Source organism: Mollisia scopiformis (genome assembly GCF_001500285.1).
Source record: "Mollisia scopiformis unplaced genomic scaffold LY89scaffold_5, whole genome shotgun sequence".
Classification (NCBI taxonomy): Eukaryota; Fungi; Ascomycota; class Leotiomycetes; order Helotiales; family Mollisiaceae; genus Mollisia; species Mollisia scopiformis.
The window spans coordinates 566237-586517 of record NW_017263585.1 but is presented as its reverse complement, the minus strand read 5'-3'; the positions used below and the strand labels follow the sequence as shown (position 1 = coordinate 586517).

The following is a 20281-nucleotide window of genomic DNA, read 5'->3' as shown; positions in this document are numbered from 1 at the left end:
ATTTCCAATGCGGCTAGCAGTATTCCAAAGCAGATAACATTCGCCACCGTTCAACAACGTACCCCAGACTCTTCCGTACACACACCGAATGTGGCAGTCTTTGCATCCTGAAGGGTGCCAATACAGCCCACTACAGCTGACACTAGAGAACTATGGTAGAGCACTGACTCCAAAACTGATCACAATCCAACAGTAACGTGTCCCAAGTTGTATACCGCGTACATAAGATACAGAGTATGATCTACGGTAGGAGTAACTTCCATCCGAGGACAGGGTTTCGCAACACGAAGGGAACTCCTGTCCTCCCAAAACTCAGATACTGAATGATTCTCCTGCATAAAGATTCCACTTGGGGGCGACATGCAGACATCAAAGGAGAAGCGAAGTATCATCTTGCTGACAGCATGTCAGCCTCGTCAGGAGAATGTTCTGTCCCTGTTTCAAGAATTCGCCGCTATCTCTTGACGACTCTTTCGGATAATAGGGCTTTGAATTCTGAGACGAGAGAGCATGCAGGTACATGTCTGTGTGTAAGTGTGTTATGTCCAGGGGAGGGAGATCTTATGATGGGCGGAATCCTAGAGAGTTCGTGGATCTGAAGTCCCCCTAAGCTTTCCTGGGACGTTTCAAGAAGGGATGAAACGAATGTGTCCGTGGGGTGAAGGTTGCGGATAGATGAATTGGGAATGTTCTTCGTGCATTCTTAGTCTAGAACACACGGTAATGACGACGGTAACACTTGTTGGTTTTATCGCGTCTAATGTAATTCCTTCAAGGTGCGAGGGATGTTGGAGGCAAGGATGAGGATATCAAATTCTTGGAGTAGGAAAGGTCACGTGCTAGATGCGCTAAGCAATAATTGGTCAGTCGCGTCACTTCGAAGTAAATATCAATACTCGAAATCGACATAAGGGAATACACGACTCTTGTGAACAACTATTGCTATTCCATTGCTAAGGAACACATCCCACAAATAATAATGAGTTCCTCCGCTACATCAGATGTCACATTGTTGACAGAACATTTCACATACCGACCGACTGTCTGTTTCTCAGTGCCCCTCTGTTTGTGGTTTGCGCGTTACTGACTTGCTTCCCAGGCTCTAATTGACGACATAGTAAACTCAATCAATGTCCTAGCATTCAAAGCGACAGAAGCCGTCGAGAAAGGCCTTCTGGGCGCAAATCCCAGCGACCTTGGCTTCAAGATCCCCCCTCCTACCACCCCCGAAGCGCAAGAAGCCGGCAGAGCAATTGCAGAAGCAGCAAAACACGAGATTGAGAACGGCGTGCATCAGCTAGAGACCCTCCTCGAGACTAAAATAGACAGGAACTTCGATCGGCTAGAAATCTTCGCGTTAAGGAATATATTGAGCGTGCCACCGGAAGTGAGGGATTGGGTGCGATTAAGCCATTACGAAGGCTTGACCTTTACGCAGGATAAAGATGCGCCGAATTCCGAGAGTGTTACGCTTCTGAGGAAGAAGTTGAGAGAGACGCAGAAATTGCATGCCTTGCTGAGAGCAGAGAAGGCGAGGAATGAAGCGACGATCAACGCGCTGAAAGCATTGGTGTTGAATCAGGCGACTAAGAAGGAGGATGTTGACGGGGAAACTTATCCTGCATTTGCGTTCTTGCAGAATAAGGGAGAGCTGATGGGAGATGGCAAACAACCGGTTACAACCACTGCAGAGTTCACTTTGAGCCAGGTCCCGTCATTAAAAAGCTTGTTGGACAACTTGGAACCCAGACTAGAGCAGCTGGCCAACGGAAATGGAGAGGAAGGGCTGGTTGGCGAGGATCAGAAGAGTTGGCGGAGGGAGAGACTGGAATTTATAGAGAAAGAAACGCGTAGACATATGGAGAATGTTAGGGGCTTGGAATTAGGAGAGATGGGCGAAGTGAGAGACGGAGAATGGCAAGGAGAGGGTAGGAAACTCGGGAAAGGAGAAGTAGAAGATTTAGAACGGGTGGTTAGCATGGTGGGTGGTGATGGGGGCGACCCAATGGAACAGGATTCGTGAGAACCTTTTTGTTGTGGGTTTTAAGGTGGCGTTTAGGGTATATACCAGGAGGCACGGTTTTGTAAACGGATCACATCGGGTTATGGAGAACTGTGTTAATTATGATGAAATGATTCTTGTCAATGTTACAACTACAACTTAATGGTACAGCTATATTAGCCTACACAAAGAGAACACCACATCGAATATGGAGTGTGATACTGCCTTTCAAAATGATACACCTGTGCCTTGTTCATTGACAACTCCCAGCTCGTAAGCTACTTTCCAGAAACGATGTTGTCCTTCCTTCCCTTTCTCATCTGGCGACAACGGTCCACCGGTCTCAACGATTTGGTCTCGTACCAAAGCCTTCGCTACTTCCCATTCCTCGTTCCGTGCCAAAGCGTATAGCAAGTCTTTCAACGCAAGCCAACTCACACTATTATCCATGCTCTTGGCTTTCGCCACAATTCTTAATGCTGCAGCTGTCTCGCCAGCTTGAGAGTAGCCCTCCACCACTCTGTCCCAGAAAATGTGATCTGTGCTGCCATGAACCATACTCGCTCGCTCAACCGTACTTCTGACGGCATCCAACTGAGGAGGGTCTTGAGCAAAGTAGTACTGGACCAAACTGGTATAAATGTGTGTAGATGGCTCGAGGTTTGACTTTGCCATCCGTTCCAGTACGATATTGACCACGGTCATATCCCCAGACGAGCTTTGTAGCAGTGCGTAGATAATCTTACCATAAGTGTGCAGGTTCGCCTTGAGGCCGGCTGCTTCCATCTCATCCAAGACGCTACAGACCATTTCTTTTTGCTCCTCGGGTGACAGGTCAGCGGCGAAGCGGAATGTTTCATCAAGTAAGGTAGTAAATGTTGTTTCGTCTGCTTCAATGCCTGCATTTTGCATTTGTTGGAGTAGCCCCATTGCTTGCTGCGTTTGGCCAGTCCGAAGTAATGGGTAGAGGAGTATGTTGTATGTGTTGACATCGGGGGATATTCCATAGTTCCCAGCCCAAGCCAGAATTTGAGACGCATACTCTTTCTTGTGATGTCGAAAGGCACCTACTATAGCTGCATTGACTGTCTCGATAGTAGGCTTCACGGCACCTTCTACTTTTCCGATTTTCTGTAAATTGTCCATAGACATTTTCGGGTATTGTTTCTGGGCAGCGTCAAGCCAGATTCGGCCCATCTCATCCAAGGCACGAATGGCAGCATCTAGCTGATGGCAAGCCATGAGTCCGCTTATCCTCGTTGTCCAACAGTAGTTATCTGGCTGTACTCTAGCCGCTTGCATCTTTCGCCATACTCCTTCCAGTGCCGCATGATCTTTAGCAGCCTTGCAACCAGACATCATCGAGTCCCAGGTCTCTAGGGTGGGTGTCATCTGGTTTTGAATCATGTGGTTCCAAACATCGATAGCACTATTTGGTCGCCGAAGTGCCATAAAGACCAAGATGAAATAGTTGCAGAGAGCCGCTGAAACAGTCCCTGACTGTAATGTGGTGTTATTCTCTATTTTCGTATTCACGGCTACCGGCCATTGTACAACATCAGACCATAGTTCGTCTACTTGATGGCGATTTTTAGTTCTGAGCGCTTCATGGAGTCTTTTGTTGACGAAGCTTATGCCTCTGTTAAATCCCAGCTGTGGATTTGTGAAGATCCGACTCGTGTATTCAGGTGAATCAGAAGTCGTCATTTCAGCAGCCAGACTTTTAATTTCAGACGAGTGCCTTCTGATGAATGGTGCTATTATCTCGTCTTGGCCAATGGCGTCTTCACTGCTGACGTTCAGACCTGGCACGCTAATAATGCGGGCCAGGGCCGAGGTGAATCGAGCTGAGTCCCCTTGGAGAGTTTGGACGATGGCCGACCTAGATTGCAAGAGCTGGAAAGTTGAGAGCACAATAGGTGGCAGTCGACTGAGACGCTTAGTTGAAAATGGAGGAGTAAGGATCCCAAAAGTAATATTGAGGCCATTCTTCCGGTATATCTTAGTTGCATCATTCGAAGAGAAAGCTGGGATGTGTGACCAGTTGATTTGAGATAACGAGTGCTCAGGCATGTCCTTGAAGTTTCCAGGAGCACGGCAAACAAGATTCCAAGCACCAAGAAGATCTGAAAAAAGCTTCTGTACATGTGTAATATCAGAAGTGGCTCCCTCGGTTGCGTTAATGATGTTATGAATCAGGACAGTCATCATCTCAATCCAATCCGTACTTGGAAGCATACCCAATCGAGCATAGACACTACAAACCTCTGTGGCGCTAGGCAGAGTTGTAGAAAAAGGGTCTCTTTGCTTGGCGGAGATGATACGTCGAATAAGATCTCTTGCGGTAGAGAGTAGATATGAGGGTGATGATTTCAAGCTTTCAGGCCCTCTGCCCAATTGGGGACCAAAATGCTCTACAAAGAAATTGAAGGAATCTGCTGGTGGACTAGAGTTCCTGATCATTTCTTTTAGAGCTTCCACCTTCTTGTATGGGCTGAGCGAATATATCGAGTGTGGAGCTGCATCTCTAGAAGCCGCAGCCTCTGTAATGCTCTGTTCGAAGAGTGATTCGAGGACGTCCGCTGGACCGGGATGTTCTGGTCGACTTGGGACCCGCTGTCTTCTCTCTGGTAGAGCTGCATATTTCCCTTTGCTTTTCCTCGCGTCATCTCCCAAGTTCAGTATACCATCCTTCCCTTTATCTGTCGTGGTTCGAGTAGTGCTCTTGGCCAAGGAAATAAAACTCGCTCGTTGCTGCCATTGAGACAGACTTCGAGGTCGCAATTGAGCAAGTCTTCGATGACATGCTTGGCAGATATGAGAAGAACTCATTCCCTGCCGATATGTGCACGATGTTAGGACATTGACGTTGTCGCGGATGATTTTTGTAAGGAGACAAAAGTTGCAGCCGCGTGTATTTTGATTGGAGTCAAGATCCCTACACAATCAGCCTTGCCGCCTCCCCGCCATTTAACATCACTTCCGTAAAGCTCTCGACAACACTTCAAGTCAACAGCAATTGTCACAACACTTCCCACCTTGGGAGAGTTAAAAATTCCGAAATTTTTGGGCGACATCTAGACACAGCTATAGACTCCGGATGTTCCGTTCAGACAGACAATCATGACAACCCTTCAGCCAAGAGGGCCTTATACTCAGGAAGAGCTTCGGAAGCTCTATCCTCCAGGTTTGGAGCTTCAATTGGTTCAAGTCCTTCTCAGACACGGTGAACGGTCCCCAGTCTCTGCTCGATTTCAAAATGCAGGTCTCGCTGCTTTTTGGCCATACTGTCGGGTTGCTAGGCAGATGGTCGCTGCAACTATGGAAGACTCAGATGGCAAATGGACTCCTATGCAGTGGAGGAGAAGGCTCGAGACCTTCGGATCAGATGATGGCCCTGTCATAGCCTCTGGACCCAGAGGAGAAGTTGACGATGTTTGTAATTTGGGGGAATTAACAGATGAGTACGAATATCTAAGAATTTGCTTCTGCTTTCATAATTAGCTCTTATGATCGTCTATATCTCATATATGATGTACATTGAGTTATCTTTAAGAGCAGTGAAAGATTCTGACGCGTCATGCATTTTAGGGGACGAATCACCACATGGAAACTCGGACGACGGCTAAGACAGCTGTACGTCGATCAATTGCACTTCATGCCTTCAATGATTCACGATGCGGATATGATATACCTCCGAGCCACTCCAATCCCCAGAGCCCTTGAGTCTTTGCAACAAACATTTTGGGGCATGTACCCTTCGAATTCAAGATCTGCCTCATTCCCACCTCCTACTATCTTATTACGAGCACCAGCAGATGAAACCTTATTCCCAAACGATTCCAACTGCAGACGGTTTGCCCAGTTATCAAGAGCTTTTGCCCAGAGGACGGCAGACAGATGGAACAGTACGAGCGAGATGGAGTATCTGAACAAGTTGATTAGCAAGTGGATGCCAGAATCTAGTAAGAGAGTAGCTGTGGACTCACATCCCCGACTTTCGGGTATCATGGATACTATCAACTCAACTCTAGCTCATGGGCCAGAAACAAGACTTCCCAAGGAATTCTACGATGAGAAGGGACGGAAAATCATTGAGAAGATCGGTGTAGAAGAATGGTTCAGTGGTTATCAAGAATCGCAGGAATACAGATCTCTCGGAATTGGTGGATTGATGGGGGATGTCGTGGAAAGAATGGTTGGAAGTGTTGAAAAGAACGGTAATGATGGCCTTACTGAGATCGGTGGTAAGGATGGCTCTACCGGCACTGGAAGAGGTGGAGAGAATGCTATCAAGCTTGGGCTGAGTGGATGTCACGACACAACTCTAGCGGCCGTGTTGGCTAGTTTGGGAGCTTTCCAGGGAGAGCCATGGCCACCTTACACGAGTCACATCGCTCTCGAGCTCTTCAAGAAATCGGAAGCACAGCCCGTACAAGTCCCCGCAAAACGCAAAATCGAGGAGACAAACCCTGTGGCAGCTACTGGCGATCCCAAAATCAGAAAGTCTTGGTTCGGCAGGATATTCGGAGACAGTGCTGTTGTTGACGAGAAAGGGGACAAGAACGCTCCTCTTGGCATTGCCAGAAAGAAGACTGAAGAGCTCAAGGAGTCTGAGCGAGCAAAGCTGGAAGGTTATTTTGTCAGGATACGCTATAACGACAAAGTTATGAGCGTTCCTGGTTGTAAGCCTGCTGGAAAGCACCTTGATGGTGACGAATCTTTCTGCACTTTGGTAAAATGGCTTTGTTCTCGCACAATATGATTAGATGCTAACAAGTTAATAGGAGGCATTCAAGAGCATCGTGGACAAGTACACTCCTTTGCACTGGAAACAGGCATGTTTGAGCAATATGGAAACACCGGCTTTCCCTTCGAAGCCAGAGCCAGCAGGATACTAGAACATTGTATAGACAAAGTTGGCCACGATATGGCGTTGGATAGATTGTAGAAATGGGTGGTCTATTGCAGCAGCTTACCTAAAATAGACCTTCAAGCAAGAACTTAACTTTCATATTCGCATATGTACGCTGCATACTCAATATGTTCTCTACCGCGCTCTTTCTTTCATTCAACTCGGGCCTTGTACAACCTTCAAAGGCAATAAAGGTACATCCATCCCTTAAGTACAAAGTTTTACTGAAGACAGTCGTCACCTAGGTACGCAGCGAAACGTCACTTTTTATATCACTATCACGTTCAAGCAGGTTGGAAGTCAAATGTTTAATCATGGAACCATATATTTATATGAATCGAAAAATACGCTAATGCTATGCAGCGCTAAATTAAAATGCTTCATGCTAATGGTCTTTGTAGACCGAGGACCCCGAGTCCAGACCAGCTGGCTCATCGTGTTCTCATTTTCTTGCTCGGCCTCTCTCGCGCCAGAGCTCTTTGTACGAGAATCTCTTCTCCGCTGTCCTCATCATCGGACTCATCTCTTTGTCTCTTCTTTTGTTTGCCTCCCCTCTTCGTCTTTGCAGACTGCTCTTCCTTACGTGCCCGCACCATGTCTACATATAACTCTAGGTTATTCATATGCAGATCAATGGAGACGCCACCTCGCCTCTCCCTAATTCGTTGCAAGTGCTTAGGTTGCCTCTCCAAATGCTCCACCGTAAGCATATAGTTGAGCGTATACTCATAAAACTCCTCCGGCCTCATCCCATCATCCCCAAACTCGCCCCACGGCAACGACTCCTCGATGAACGTCCGCACAACCCCCTCCATCGACGCATGGTCGCGCGTGATGGCCATCTTGTTCTTGCCCTCGGGCAAGACGCGGGTATCGGGCTGGACGTTAAAATCTTTGCAGATCTGCGGGAAGTCGAGGAAGCGCTCGAGACAGGACAAGTGCACGTAGCCCGCGTTGTGGTACGGGTCGCTGGTCGCGTTCTGCGCCTCGTCGAAGGCGACCCGGAAGTCGCCTTTGCGGATCGTGCGCAGGTGGTCCGGGCAGCAGGAGAAGCGGCACTTGTCTGAGGCTTTGTTGGGGTAGCGACGGCCGGAGTCGGCGGGGACGGTTTGGATGAGGAGGGTGAGGCCTGAGAATTTGTCCGAGTTGGCGGCTTGGTTGAGGGGGTGGCCGCCGATGTACTCGGCGATCTGTGCTGGTGTGAAGGCAGAGAGGGGGTTAAGCTCACCGAAAGCCGTGTACTTGAAGATTGGCTCGTCGGTCTCGGGGTCGATAGATCCCCAGGACTCGGGTTTCGAGGCAATAGGTGTGTAGAACTTGGTTGGGTCGAAGTTCCTGATATTGAAGGGCCGTCTATTGCCATATTTCTTCCCGTTCAACTCTTCGTCTTGGTCTTCCTCCTCATCTTCCTGTACTGGCACCGATGTGAGATCTGGGTCCGTTATGAACTCAGGAATTGGTGTGGGGTTCGGACCAAACATCGGGCCTACCATAGGTGGCAGAGGTGAGAGGTAGTTTCGTAACTCTTGCTCCATAGATTGGTCTTCTTGAGCGCGTCTGTTGAGGTCGTTGGCTGCTGCTAAGTAGCCTGCTTGGTAGCTCTGCTGGTTCTGCTGAAGCTGCAACGCCTTCTCGAGCGCCACTTGGAGCTCGTGCCCGAAGGGATATATGAGATTGTCGATGACAGAGAGAGGGGTAGCTGGATCTGTGAAGAGACTGAGAATGGGGTTGCGGTATGCACCTACTTGTTCTGGACCAGACGGTGTCTGGGTTGTGATTATAGTAGGTAAAGCGACTAGAGGGCTAAACAGACTTGCAATTGGGGAGATATATGGAGGAGTATCAGGGTAGTAGGCGACTTCCGGGTACATAGCCTGTGGTTCTACAGCCGGAGGAGCTTGGGTGTCAGCAACGTCTTCGTAGGGAAGAGCAAACAGATCCGTATCTCCCAAGTATTCATTCTGCGGACCGAAATCCATGTTCATCAGATTTTCGTAGCCCAAAGCGTCAGGAGTTGTGCTGGCTTTGTCTTGGTGGAGGCTTTGTCGATCGACGGTCTCATCAGCAGGCTCTTCCTGTAGGTAGAAATCATAGTCAACCTCTTCTTCCAGAGGGAGCGGTTCGGCAGAGTTCGGGACTTCCTGAGTCTGCGAGTTTCCGTAAGGTAACATCGAGGCATTGTCGCCAATAGCATGGAATTGGTTGAACTGGTCCATGATAGTGTTAGTGATGGGACGTAACAGCGCAGCTGTACTAGTGGTAATGAGTGGAGTGGTAAGAGGAACAAAGGCACGATCCAGTCGTGTGAAGGTTTGAATAGTGCTTTTCCAAAAGAGTGAGAGGTTAGCAAAGTTTTAGAATGATATGACGATTTCACAATAGGGATTGTGCCGTTTTTATACATTTCCTCATCTCTATGTTCTTTGGATTTTCTCTTGTTCTGTATTCGATATTGGACAAAAAAACAGATAAGTTCTTGCACAAAGACAGTCAATTGCAATCCATTGTTGCATAAATTGACCTAATATCACTTATGGATATGTTTGTGTCAAAGGAATTGCTAAATATGATTGGCCGACATCGTATATCTCTGTCTTTTGTGTGCTTTTGCACTTATATCAAAATCCTTTGTTGAACATCGCGCGCTAGACACTTTTTCTTATCTCTTTACTATGCAAAACCATTTTGTATAAGGCAGCATTCTTAAGCCTGATGTCTAGTCTCAATCGAGTCTAGCAAGTTACCACTTGGCTTGCCCTGCTACCACAAAGAAACGTCGAGGTATACTAAGTAGCTACTTTCAATTCAATGACGGAGCTATGCTCGCATCAGGAAGTCTTCTTAAGCATGGAAATAGATGTTGAGGATAGTATTGACTTGAACGTCTGCTCAGAAGAGAGGATGAACGAGAACTCTATTCACATCAGCTACAGCTCTCGCTAGTAAAGGTACTTGGGGATCTAGCGCCAATATATTCTGAATATTGCCGGGGAATCCAGGTTTGGATTTAATTGCGCTCTTTACTAGTCCCAATTAAGACTTTGCACACTTCGCGACATGCAACAAAAGATCTACAAGAGGTACTAATCTCAATTAGGCTTTAACACTTTAGGATCAAAGAGTTCTTGAGAGGTGTTAGTCCCGATTAGGCTTTTGCACACTTTGTTGTGCGACAAAAGAGTTACTAAGCACCAACAAACAGTCCTAATTAGGCTTTTACACACTTCACGACACGCAACAAAAGAACCCATTAAAGTCCCAATCAGGCTATTAAACGTTTCAGGATCAAAGAGTTTTCGAGAGGTGGCAGTCCCGATTAGGCTTTTTCACACTCTGATATGCGATAAAAGAGTTACTAAGCACGAACAAATAGTCCTAATTAGGCTTTTGCACACTTTGGCACTAATCAACGCAACAAAGAATCTATAAGGATTAGTACGTATTCCCAATTAGGCTTTTGCACACTTGCGATGCGCAACGAAAGAATTTAGCAAAGGTAGTAGTCCTGATAAGGCTTTTGCACGCTTTATAAGGCATAGGGGTTTGACTGGGATATTGATTCGACTTCAAGCGGAATTTCAATTCAGTCGTCGAATATCAGCGTTTCACTTCACATACCCGAGGCAAACTATATATGTGCATTGCATATTTTCACATCACATCGTAACTGGACCACTCAAGCGTCTCTACGGTCAGCTATTCGAAAAGTTGAGTCTCTCTTCATTCCTAACGAAGACGATCGTTCCTCGACGCTAGAGGAGGACGACCTCCGCGATAACGTATAATATACACCACTCCAATTCCATAATCATGTCTCATGCCATCCCATGCCATCCCATGCCATCCCATCCCAGCCAAAGCAAAGCCCCAACAAAGCAACCAAGACAGCAAATGAGTCCGAATGCGAACCCAGTGGTAAAGGGAGCAAGAACGAACGCCAACTCCACGCTAAGTTTATGCCGCCCATACAAGCCATTGACCCAATGAATCGGGTTCAAGAACTCCGTGACAGCCCAAAATTCCTAGAAATACAGCGATTGTCCCGTATACGAGATAATGAATTCGCACCCCAACTGACCCTTTTCGTGACCTTTCAATTGCTTCAGGATCAATTCTCCGAGATCCGGTCCATCGTCAAGCTTCTCCTTCATGTGGATGACCACAATTTTGACTCCTTCCAGTGGAGCTTCCGTACTGACATGGAACACTGGTGTAGGAGAAGAACCATGGTCATGACTTTCCGCATTTACTTGCCGTTCAGACGTGCCATCATCTGATGAGACGTATCCCCGGTTTTCTCGCCGAGAAGTAGGACTTGTGGGACTTTCATTGCGTGTGGATCTCCGACGAGCGTATGGAAGCAAGAAACTACCATTACCATCTCCGTCAAGCTTGCGCTTTTTGATATTTGGTCCATTCTTCGCCATGTTGATGTACAGTTTGACTTCATTGCCCAAGACTCTAAGTTCCTCAACGAGATATTTCGGCGTTAAGTGGCCGAACAATAGCTCCTTCTGCCTCGAGTCGTCGTACGAGCACTCGATGAATATTGCACCTAGCATTCCACTGGCAACTTTCGGTGCAGCATCGGCCCATACTTGTCGATTGCGTGGCGAGTAAGAGATTGAATCCGGTTCGACATCTCCATAAATCAATATCTCTTTGTTGGTAGCAATGTCCCGGATAAAATAGGCGGAACTGTCGTATACACAATAGCGTTGCGAATATTGGTCAGCTCTCAAATTGTCATCGGCAACACGACTTGACTGGGAACTTGAGCGAACCATCGTGCCTGAAGTCGGGTTCAGTCGTGGCGATGCTTCTACACCTGGGCTCGTTACAAAGCCAGAGCCGGCATTGGAACCTCGATGATTGTGTCGCTCAATGCAGTGTCCATGACTTACACTCCAAGTCTTAATACTGAGGCCATCTGACACTTCAATATACCCGTCTCCTAATGCTGGAGTACCGCCTTCAACTAATCGTAGGTAAGTAACCAATCCTGCTCCATTGTTCTCATCAGTCAAATTCGGCCAGATGATATTATTGAAGATGTGGTTCTTGAAAGCCTCAATGGTTGATGGAAGACCCGCTAATCGTTTTGGACGAGCACTTGGAAGAGAAGCTGTATTGATAACGAAACCAGAAATATGATCTAGATGGGGATGCGTGATGAGAAAACACTCGACAAGGTCTCTCGTGATGAATGCCGCGTTTGCACTAGGCGACGAGCCTTCCGCTATCTGGAGTCCTTCGAATGGGCCATCAACCAACGTGATAGGTTTGGCAGGAGGTTTGCTGTCTTCTGTTCGTATCGACTTATGGCCATCCAGAATCCGAGCAATTGCTGCCAGATGGACACCTGCATCAACCGCAAGTAAGGATCCTTTCTTCCATCCGGCAGCGGTTGAACGGACAAGGAAAGCAGTAACATTATCTTCTTTGGGTCCACCTCCAGCACCCTATAAGCAACCATTGTCAGTGAAATTCGATACACATTCTAATAGCGACCAGTCCAAGCTTGAAAGTCCAAAGGGCTCAGAGCTCAACCATAAGCCATGCACACGTGACCATCTCCGAGTCCGGGAAATCCCCAGCGCATGAACAAAAGCATTGTCCTCGAAGCTCAAACCCTTGAATCGAGAAGCAACTCTCATCCCATAACCCAAGCAAGAACACCAGCCTCGTCTCTCAACCAAGAAGTTAACAAGGGGGGCTCACCAGAACAATAACCTGCAGCGCAGGCTGCTCAACCCCTTCACCCATTTCACCCATGCGCCTGCCTACCTTCACACCTTGGCCTTCCTACTTTTGCGCGGGTATAAAAGTGTGACGTTGAACGCGCAGTAGGAAGAAAAAACAAGCTTTCTAGAATGAATATCGGATCCGGGCTTTCGAGTCGGCTCGTGCTTATATGCAGAGTTCCGTTGGTTGTGTTACCTTGGATGCGGAATGCAGCAGCTGCTGCTGAAAGAATGCTGACAAGGAACAAGTCCGGAGAATGGTGCACGTGATCTGCTTGTGAGCGGTTTTATGGCGTGGTTGGCTCGTTGGAGGGAGAGCTATCAATTGATATTTATATGTTTGACAAGGCTTTGTGAAGTTTGGAGTTGAGGGTCAAGTTAGAGTCTTTTTTTTTTGGTGGTTGTTGGGTTTAGAATGGAAGGCAGCTCTCCCAGCTCAGCCTTCCCTTTCCCTTTCCCGCCAAGAAGACTAGCTCCAACGGTGACTTCCCTTTGTACTCAGGACGGGAAACCAGGCTGTGTCAGCGATGCGCCAACGCTACACCAATAGAGACTCAACAGCCTGAACACGACATGAGACGTCGGCTGAGACTATTGTCCATCTTCTTCACAAGCCCTTTCTTTTGAGCCCTTTCGAGGTACAATTGCTGCGAGTATACACAACAGAGATACATTTGTTAGGAAGCTGCAAATGCTTCGAATCTCGAATGATAATGCAGCGCTGAGATTACCCTCCTGTCCAGCCCCGCATCCTATGCTTCTTTTCTAGCAATATTCTCATAAATAACACCCACGCCTTCCCTCCCTTGAAGTGAATCCAAGCAATGCTCACCAAAGATGCTCCAACTATACACAGTTCATGCCTCATCTAACCCATTTATCATGCTCGCAGTCCCGTTCATGTCCCAACACTGTCTTTTCATCGCCCTGCTAGGTTCATATGCATGATCGCATCACTTTTCCAATCCTCATCATCGTCGCTTGAGGCGTTCTGCACCCTTAAGCCACCACGAGGCTGTTGCTGGCTCGGGAGACTCCACAGGTCGCCCTCCCGACCCTCGACTGCAGGTAGGTTGATCTGAGGGGTGGTCCCTGGTTTTGGCCCAATTCGGGGTGGTGGCACTTGAGGAGGTTCGTTCGTCTCAAATCCGGGAACTACAAAGTCGTCCTTATCCACAAAATTGAAGTCGCTCTTCTCAGGGTCGTAGTCATCTACTGGTAGCTCAAAATGATTCCGTCGAGTATCCGTGGGAGTGTCATCGCTCTTCATCGAAGTTCCGTTCTCGCCTCGAGGAGATCCGAGGACCGAGTCGTCGTAGTTCTGCGCTGGCATCTCGGAGATGCCGGTGGGCAGGGGAGCAAAGCTATTTTGCGCTCCGACTTGCTGCCTTTCAAGCTCACGTTGCTGCTCCTCGATTATTTGCGGAGCAGCCTCCACATTTCGAAGACTGCTTGCCATCACGCTGCCATTCCTGAGGCTAGCAACGCCACTTCTAGGCTCCATCGTCTCGGTCACGTCCGAGAGGCCGGATTCAGGATCTCTGATTCCGAATTGTGCCATTGTGCGCATCTTGCGTGTGACCCAACTGGCCAGGATCTTTCCTCGCTGCTTCTCTCCTAGTCTTGACCGCGGGAAATCTCCTCTGTTGACGAATGCGACAATGTCAACCACAATCTGATGCTCATTGAGGATGGCATTGACGATCACAGGAACAATTGATGCTAGGTAAGCCTTCCTCCCAACCTCAACTAGTACGACAATAAGGCCACCTGCCTGAAAGACAGCACTATTCAGAAGTCAGCTTGAATTCCACAGATTATTGGGGTGCATTCACCAGCCTCCCGGTACAATATTCCGGTGGCACTTCTCGACCGAGTATTCGATGTCCATTGGGAAGTGACTGAGCCCATTGATTTCAAAAGTCTCACCTATGTTGCCCAGGACGAACAGAACTTGCATGTCAACTTGAGCACCATTAGGGCCAATAGGCCTGCTAACATTGTGCAGAAATCCGAGATCTCCAGTACGGATGTATTGGATATTTGGATCGCCATCGAGAGTGCGACCGTCGAATCTTTCTGCATCGAAAGGATCCTTTGAGCCATAAAATGCTCGTACGCATGCCTCGGACTCGACCCAGATCTCGCCATATTCTCCTTCATAACAGAGTGTCCGGCTTTCTGGGTTGACAATCGCGATTTGAGTTGACACAGGTACCATGCCGGAATCTTGAACCAGAAGAGACTTAGGCTCTGCTTCCGGGTCGACTGGGTAGATCATGCCTCGTCGCAGGGCCTGAGTTCCAAGCCAAAGCTCAATGGGCTCAATGCACATGTAGGAACGCGACGCAACCATTGGGTTGAGAACGTGAGAGTAGATTGTGTTGATGGCAGTTCGATCAAGACCAGTCTGTGCGAAATGAAGACGGACCTTTTGGAACACATCTACACGAGGACGACCCTCCGCAGATATCATCATGTTCTTCAGCTCATGTAATTGAAAGCCTTTGCCAGGCATGATAGCCATAGCATGGTCCAGCATTTGAGGTGTTGCGTATGTATCCTTGATTTTGTATCTTGAGAGTGTCAAGAATAGGGATACTGGATTCTGTGCGAACTCGACTGGAGAAACAAGGTAAGTAGGTGCGCCAACGAAAACACCCATAAGACAAGTGTGAATGAAGCCCAGACCGCTGGTACTTCGGACACATCCAAGTACTGGCCGCGAGCTAGTCATTTGACAAGTCTCCTTTTGCACTTTGCACATGCCCATGATTGTGTCGTGACCTAGCTGTACTGCTATACGTCTCTGATCCGGAGTCCAGTAGGTCCAGACGAGGACAGGGTACCCGGGTTGAACCCATGTTGGTTGCATTGTCAGCCCAAGGTCTCTGCACCCATTATTCTGCTTTGGCGGCTTAGTGGTGTTGTAAATGCTTGGCACTGATACTTTCAAGACTTGAGCAGACTGCTTGACGTGTTGTGAAACAGTTTTCTGCTTCATGAGGTGATCTACATCTTGGTTGACCAGGACAGCACGCACTCCGTAATCAGCGACCATGTGAAGGAAAGCTGGCGCGTCCTCATTCAGGCGATTCTGGTCCAATGGAGCCATTGGAATCGCTGTAGCTCCTAGGCAGAAGCAGGCGTGTACTGCGTAGACAAAGTCCTCCGAGTGAGTGTACATCAATATGAGATGGTCTCCAGCCCGTATCTTGACCTTGTTCTTCAGATACATGGCAACAGCAGCTACTTTCGTGTCGAACTTCTTCCATGTAATACCTTTGCCTTCCTTGCCTCTGCCGTCAATCGTGCAGTAGGACAATTCTTCAGCCTGCCGTGCAACTCTCCATTGTAGCAGGTCGACAATACTGGAAAAGTTGTTAAGAGGGGTTGAAGTGCGGTCATCGATCACTACTTCCCGGCGATCGATGCCAGAGTATTGTTTGTCGCCAGGTGCCAGAATGTCCTCTCGTGCTTGTGAGGCTAGGGTTGACCAAATACCACCAATAGGATCTACTCCGATCGGGAGGTTTAGTACCGCTCTCTCGACACCAAATTTGACGTGCACGCATGGCAGATTCCCAAGATCGAACTCTCGTCGACAGAGCATGTTTCCGATCTCTCTTCGGCCATTCTTCAGTACTTTTGGCAGAGTATTCGGAGCTGTAATCATCACGCAATAAACACGTAGATGGTGTTCCTGCATCAAGACTTCCATGCACCTCTCTGATAACGAATCGAGTAGAGCTGTGTCGAGCTGTCGCGGCGGACCACCTGATGTAGCTGGAGCTGTCGAAGCAGATTGGGATTCCAGCAGAACGATCGGTAAGTGTTCGTCATTTACAAAGACATCAAAGGCAGAACAGTCGTAGATTTTGGGGACATTCTTCATGATGCTCACGATGATGTGCTGCACAAAGAAGTACCGGTGCTCCGCAATCTCATGGCCATGCTCGACCCATTCGACTTTCTGGCGAATTCGGTCCTCGTATAGGCCAAGGACGAAGATCTTGCCCTCGATGATTGTACCCAGTAAGCCTGTTCGTAAAAACTCAGGCTCTACCATCATAGGCGTAGGATCTCCAGGAGCGAATTTATACGGCCGAGCATGGAAGATCTGTTCTGTGTGTTTTGGCAGTGCCCAGAAGCCTCCGGAAAGTGAAGGAGAGTCGACCCAGATCTCGCCTACAGAGTGAGGTGTAGCAAGCAACCCAGTCTCTGGATCAACAACAGCCAAAGTTGCATCCGGTATTGGGAAGCCGAAAGCACCGACCCTTACTGTGCCTGGTTCACTGCTAGCCTTTTTACGAGCTTCTTCTCCTATTGCGACAACTACGACTTCATTCGTCTTGAGCGCTTCCCGGTCCAAGAGAACTTCGCTCAGTTCAGTCCTTTCTTCTTGTTGCCTCGGGGCTGTTGTTCCACCACCGATTAGACTAGCAAATCCATTGCTTGTCGATGGTTCTTTCTCTTTCTCCTTGTCTTCTTTCTCGTCGACAACAGGTACTCCATCTGACATGTCAAGTTTTAGAGGACAACCCATTCGCTCTTCTCCCCCCAGCCAATCACGCATACTGATGACCATACCTCCATGTTCAGGAAGACATAACATCGGAGCAACTAGCTCTCTTGCTCGAGGATTCCGCATCGGACGAAGCCATCTGTCAGCCAGGACTTCGTGGAATTCACTGTCCACAGTGAGTGCATCTATGAGACACAATTTGACATGCTGGAAATTCGGTTCCTGGCCCTTTTTGAAGTTCCTGGTAGTCATGGGGTCCTGTTGATAATTGTACGCTGCTCGCTTGAGTCCCGGATAATCTGCTAGCATCAAGGTAGCTTTATATTTCGTAATGAGATGTGCGTAAAGACCAGGAGTCTCGACGGCTTTGTTCTCCATCCAGACCGTGGTATGGCCTCCATACACAGTCAGAAGCACTCCTAGGATCATGCCAATACCCTGTCGAGGATCGAGGTAGGATAGTAGAATTTCGCTATTGTTCCCAGTCCCTGCCATCAATCTGCCGTTCTTGTCTCGCAAAGCCGAGCTGAAGGTGTCGCCTTTGCCTGATGGTACAGTAGAGAAAACGGCGCTCAGGCAAGCCATTTGGTGCATGATAGTTCTATGGCTCATGACAACTCCACGTAAATCTCCAGTAGGAGCACGGGAGAATTCGATGTAAGCAAGATCGGGTACTTGGAGAGCTGGTGACTCGTCTTTCTTCTTTGGATGAAAACTTCCGAACTCGTTGGTTTTCCACCATTCTACCCCTCTAGGCCAATTGAGCTTTTGAGTTGTTATATCGCGCTGAAATGCTTTAAGATTATTATCCGTAGTTAATGCAAGATGTGCTTGTGTAGAGGTTAAAATTAGGTTGAGCTTGGCATAATCTTCAAGATCATTGATCGGAACCGCAACCACCCCAGCGATGAAGCAGCCAAGAAGAGCAATAGCAAAGTCGATGATCTCGGTATCTCGGTAAATCAAAGCAACTCGATCTCCTCGATACAATGAACTTTTGTCCCTGATTACTTGAGCAACCTTTTCCGCTCTGCTGGTAAGCTTATCCCAGGTAATGGAAGCGATTTCTTTGCCCTTGCTGTCCAGAACCCAGTATGCTGTGGTTTTGGAATTCGCTTTACTGCGATGCCTCAGCACGGCTGCTATATTATCGAATCTGGACATCGGAACATTGCCATCATGAGGATCGTATACAGCAAATGGCACGTCTCGGGGTTCGAGTGGCATCTGATATTCGAGAGCAGCTGGTGGGGGAAGGTCGCTGGTGGTCAACATGGGCGGAGCCATAGCTGCCGTTGGAGAGAAGGCATCACTCGATGAGTATCGGTGTGGTCCACCTCCATACGAGTTATGAGGATCGTGCTCAAACCCTTGCTGACCCGCAAAGTCTGAAAAATAACCCTGTTGTGACTCTCCCAGCATCGTTCCATGCGAATCCATCATAGTTCCCGAACGGCTCTCGTATGGTCCACCTTGGTGCTCAGTATAGCCAGCTTGATGGGCAGGATTGAAAGCATAATTCGATCGAGACACAGATGCCATCGTCATACTTGGTTCTGCAGAGTTCCCACCGTTTACCGGAGTACCTGGTAGGAATGTTTCTTGGCCGTAAGATGACTGCCTCACATTTGGGTTGTGAACTCCCAATCGTAACTGGGATGGTGGTCCAGCGTATGCAAACCCTCCTTCTTGCGCTCGATTATTCGCAAAACTCGGATATTCACTGCCCATTGTATCTAAACGACCAGCAGAACCTGTCCTTGCAGGCGATTGAGGTGGCACTTCTGGTCTCGGCCCGTAGTTCTCGGAATAGTCCCTGGAATTCGCATTGAGTGCAGCAAGTGAAGCGGATCGAGACCCATCGTTCGATGGGTGAGCGGTATTGTCAGGAGAATGTATTCGTAAGCCCTTCAAATCATTTGCAGCAGCTGAAGCACCAAGGTATTGGGATAATAGCATTGTTCGTCGTTTTTGGTATCTATAACGAGGTCAGAATCTGGTACTGTGGCGGTTGCCCAGACTTTTCGCAGATATTATGAGTTCTCGTACCCTTTCTCCGTAATGTCTCCATCCTAGAATTACACTTGTCAGTGAGTATTCTAAGTTTACTGAATTCGCAGATATCCCACTCCTTCGAAACAGAGGTACATCGGCGCACGCGACAAGACGCGGAACGTCTTCTGATGGAAAAGACTGTCACTAACCTCCAATTCATGCTCAAGTTCTTGCAGCTTGTCCTGCAACTCGGGATGGTTTGCGTCCATGATGGGCAATCTGTCAATCCGGACGCAAGCTCCGGCAGCCAGTTCCTCGATGTATTGATTTGGAAGAGTTTGAGGAGTAGCCAGTTGTTGGTACCATAGGTTGTGGTCGCCTGAAGGTGGCGATCAGTTTCGACTTAATCGTTGGAACAGGAGGCGCACAGCATCATCTACACATAACCGCAAATGCTCAATGACCTCGTTCCTGAAAATGATGCTGGTCTCGTATTCCCACTCCACTCGCACGGATAAACCTGGATTCCACTTGAGCAGCCGAAAAAGGCTAGCCGCGCCACAGCGCACAGACGTGTGGAGGTACCAAGTTTAAATTTGCAACCTGCAATCTTTTTCTTCGTCTCAATTTTCTCCTCCAAGGCTGTATCAACGAAGCTCTTCAAGAATCACCCAACAAGCTCGAGATCTCGACGCTGCCAGGCTTCACATCTCATATGATATTACTGCAGCTTCCGAAATGCTCTCCTCTCAATCTAGAGCCTGAGTTCTCACACCACCTAAGCTCAAAACATATATTTCGGTTTCAATTCCGATACATTTTCAACTTCGATCATAGGACATGAACAAGTATGTATTATGGTTTCTTATATTGATTCACTCCACCCTTTTGGTGTGCTTATGCAACTATTATGATGACAACATCAAAGATTACCACAGACCTGTTATGATACACATGATTTATATCTTGGAGACCTGCTGAATTTTTTGCCTTTTTTCACAACTTGAAATTTGATAATGTCTAGATGATAAAGTCACTGACAATTTTATAGATCTTTTTACAGTGAAATAACAGCTCCAAAACTGCTATCGTCATGAAGC

At 47.9% G+C, this 20281-nt stretch overlaps 6 protein-coding genes across 6 annotated transcripts; 2 read left to right on the top strand and 4 right to left on the bottom strand.

Moving 5' to 3' along the window:
- Positions 1-979: 979 nt before the first annotated feature.
- LY89DRAFT_577222 (uncharacterized protein) lies at positions 980-2023 on the top strand (the record flags this gene model as incomplete). The annotated part of the gene is made up of 2 exons (XM_018208878.1): positions 980-1042; positions 1100-2023. The coding sequence occupies 2 exons, from the start codon at positions 980-982 to the stop codon at positions 2021-2023; spliced, it is 987 nt and encodes a 328-aa protein (XP_018075423.1).
- A 106-nt stretch (positions 2024-2129) lies between these two features.
- On the bottom strand, positions 2130-4889 carry LY89DRAFT_609438 (uncharacterized protein). The gene has a single exon (XM_018210518.1). It carries the CDS (start codon positions 4832-4834, stop codon positions 2231-2233), a length of 2604 nt encoding a protein of 867 aa, XP_018075422.1. The 5' UTR covers positions 4835-4889; the 3' UTR covers positions 2130-2230.
- Positions 4890-4971: 82 nt separating this feature from the next.
- Positions 4972-7036, top strand: LY89DRAFT_638871 (histidine acid phosphatase-like protein). The gene is made up of 3 exons (XM_018211596.1): positions 4972-5466; positions 5594-6737; positions 6790-7036. The coding sequence occupies exons 1-3, from the start codon at positions 5126-5128 to the stop codon at positions 6901-6903; spliced, it is 1599 nt and encodes a 532-aa protein (XP_018075421.1). The 5' UTR covers positions 4972-5125; the 3' UTR covers positions 6904-7036.
- LY89DRAFT_424672 (uncharacterized protein) lies at positions 7012-9269 on the bottom strand. Its single transcript, XM_018207431.1, has one exon. The coding sequence runs from the start codon at positions 9131-9133 to the stop codon at positions 7349-7351; it is 1785 nt and encodes a 594-aa protein (XP_018075420.1). The 5' UTR covers positions 9134-9269; the 3' UTR covers positions 7012-7348.
- A 1359-nt stretch (positions 9270-10628) lies between these two features.
- Positions 10629-12967, bottom strand: LY89DRAFT_681687 (uncharacterized protein). The gene is made up of 2 exons (XM_018214350.1): positions 12639-12967; positions 10629-12379 (listed from the first exon to the last, which is right to left on the bottom strand). The coding sequence occupies exons 1-2, from the start codon at positions 12681-12683 to the stop codon at positions 10940-10942; spliced, it is 1485 nt and encodes a 494-aa protein (XP_018075419.1). The 5' UTR covers positions 12684-12967; the 3' UTR covers positions 10629-10939.
- A 613-nt stretch (positions 12968-13580) lies between these two features.
- LY89DRAFT_577797 (acetyl-CoA synthetase-like protein) lies at positions 13581-19450 on the bottom strand (the record flags this gene model as incomplete). Its single annotated transcript, XM_018208914.1, has 4 exons — positions 13581-14448; positions 14497-19164; positions 19236-19258; positions 19391-19450. The coding sequence occupies 4 exons, from the start codon at positions 19448-19450 to the stop codon at positions 13581-13583; spliced, it is 5619 nt and encodes a 1872-aa protein (XP_018075418.1).
- Positions 19451-20281: the final 831 nt, after the last annotated feature.

Excerpts from the sequence above, each read along its gene's own strand:
- LY89DRAFT_609438 (XM_018210518.1), bottom strand. The coding sequence starts at position 4,834 with ATGAGTTCTTCTCATATCTGCCAAGCATGTCATCGAAGACTTGCTCAA.
- LY89DRAFT_638871 (XM_018211596.1), top strand. The coding sequence starts at position 5,126 with ATGACAACCCTTCAGCCAAGAGGGCCTTATACTCAGGAAGAGCTTCGG. Across the intron at positions 5,467-5,593 it reads TTGGGGGAATTAACAGATGA|GGGACGAATCACCACATGGA; the intron begins GTACGAATATCT and ends CATGCATTTTAG. Across the intron at positions 6,738-6,789 it reads ACGAATCTTTCTGCACTTTG|GAGGCATTCAAGAGCATCGT; the intron begins GTAAAATGGCTT and ends ACAAGTTAATAG.
- LY89DRAFT_424672 (XM_018207431.1), bottom strand. The coding sequence starts at position 9,133 with ATGGACCAGTTCAACCAATTCCATGCTATTGGCGACAATGCCTCGATG.
- LY89DRAFT_681687 (XM_018214350.1), bottom strand. The coding sequence starts at position 12,683 with ATGGGTGAAGGGGTTGAGCAGCCTGCGCTGCAGGTTATTGTTCTG. Across the intron at positions 12,380-12,638 it reads CGCTGCAGGTTATTGTTCTG|GGTGCTGGAGGTGGACCCAA; the intron begins GTGAGCCCCCCT and ends GGTTGCTTATAG.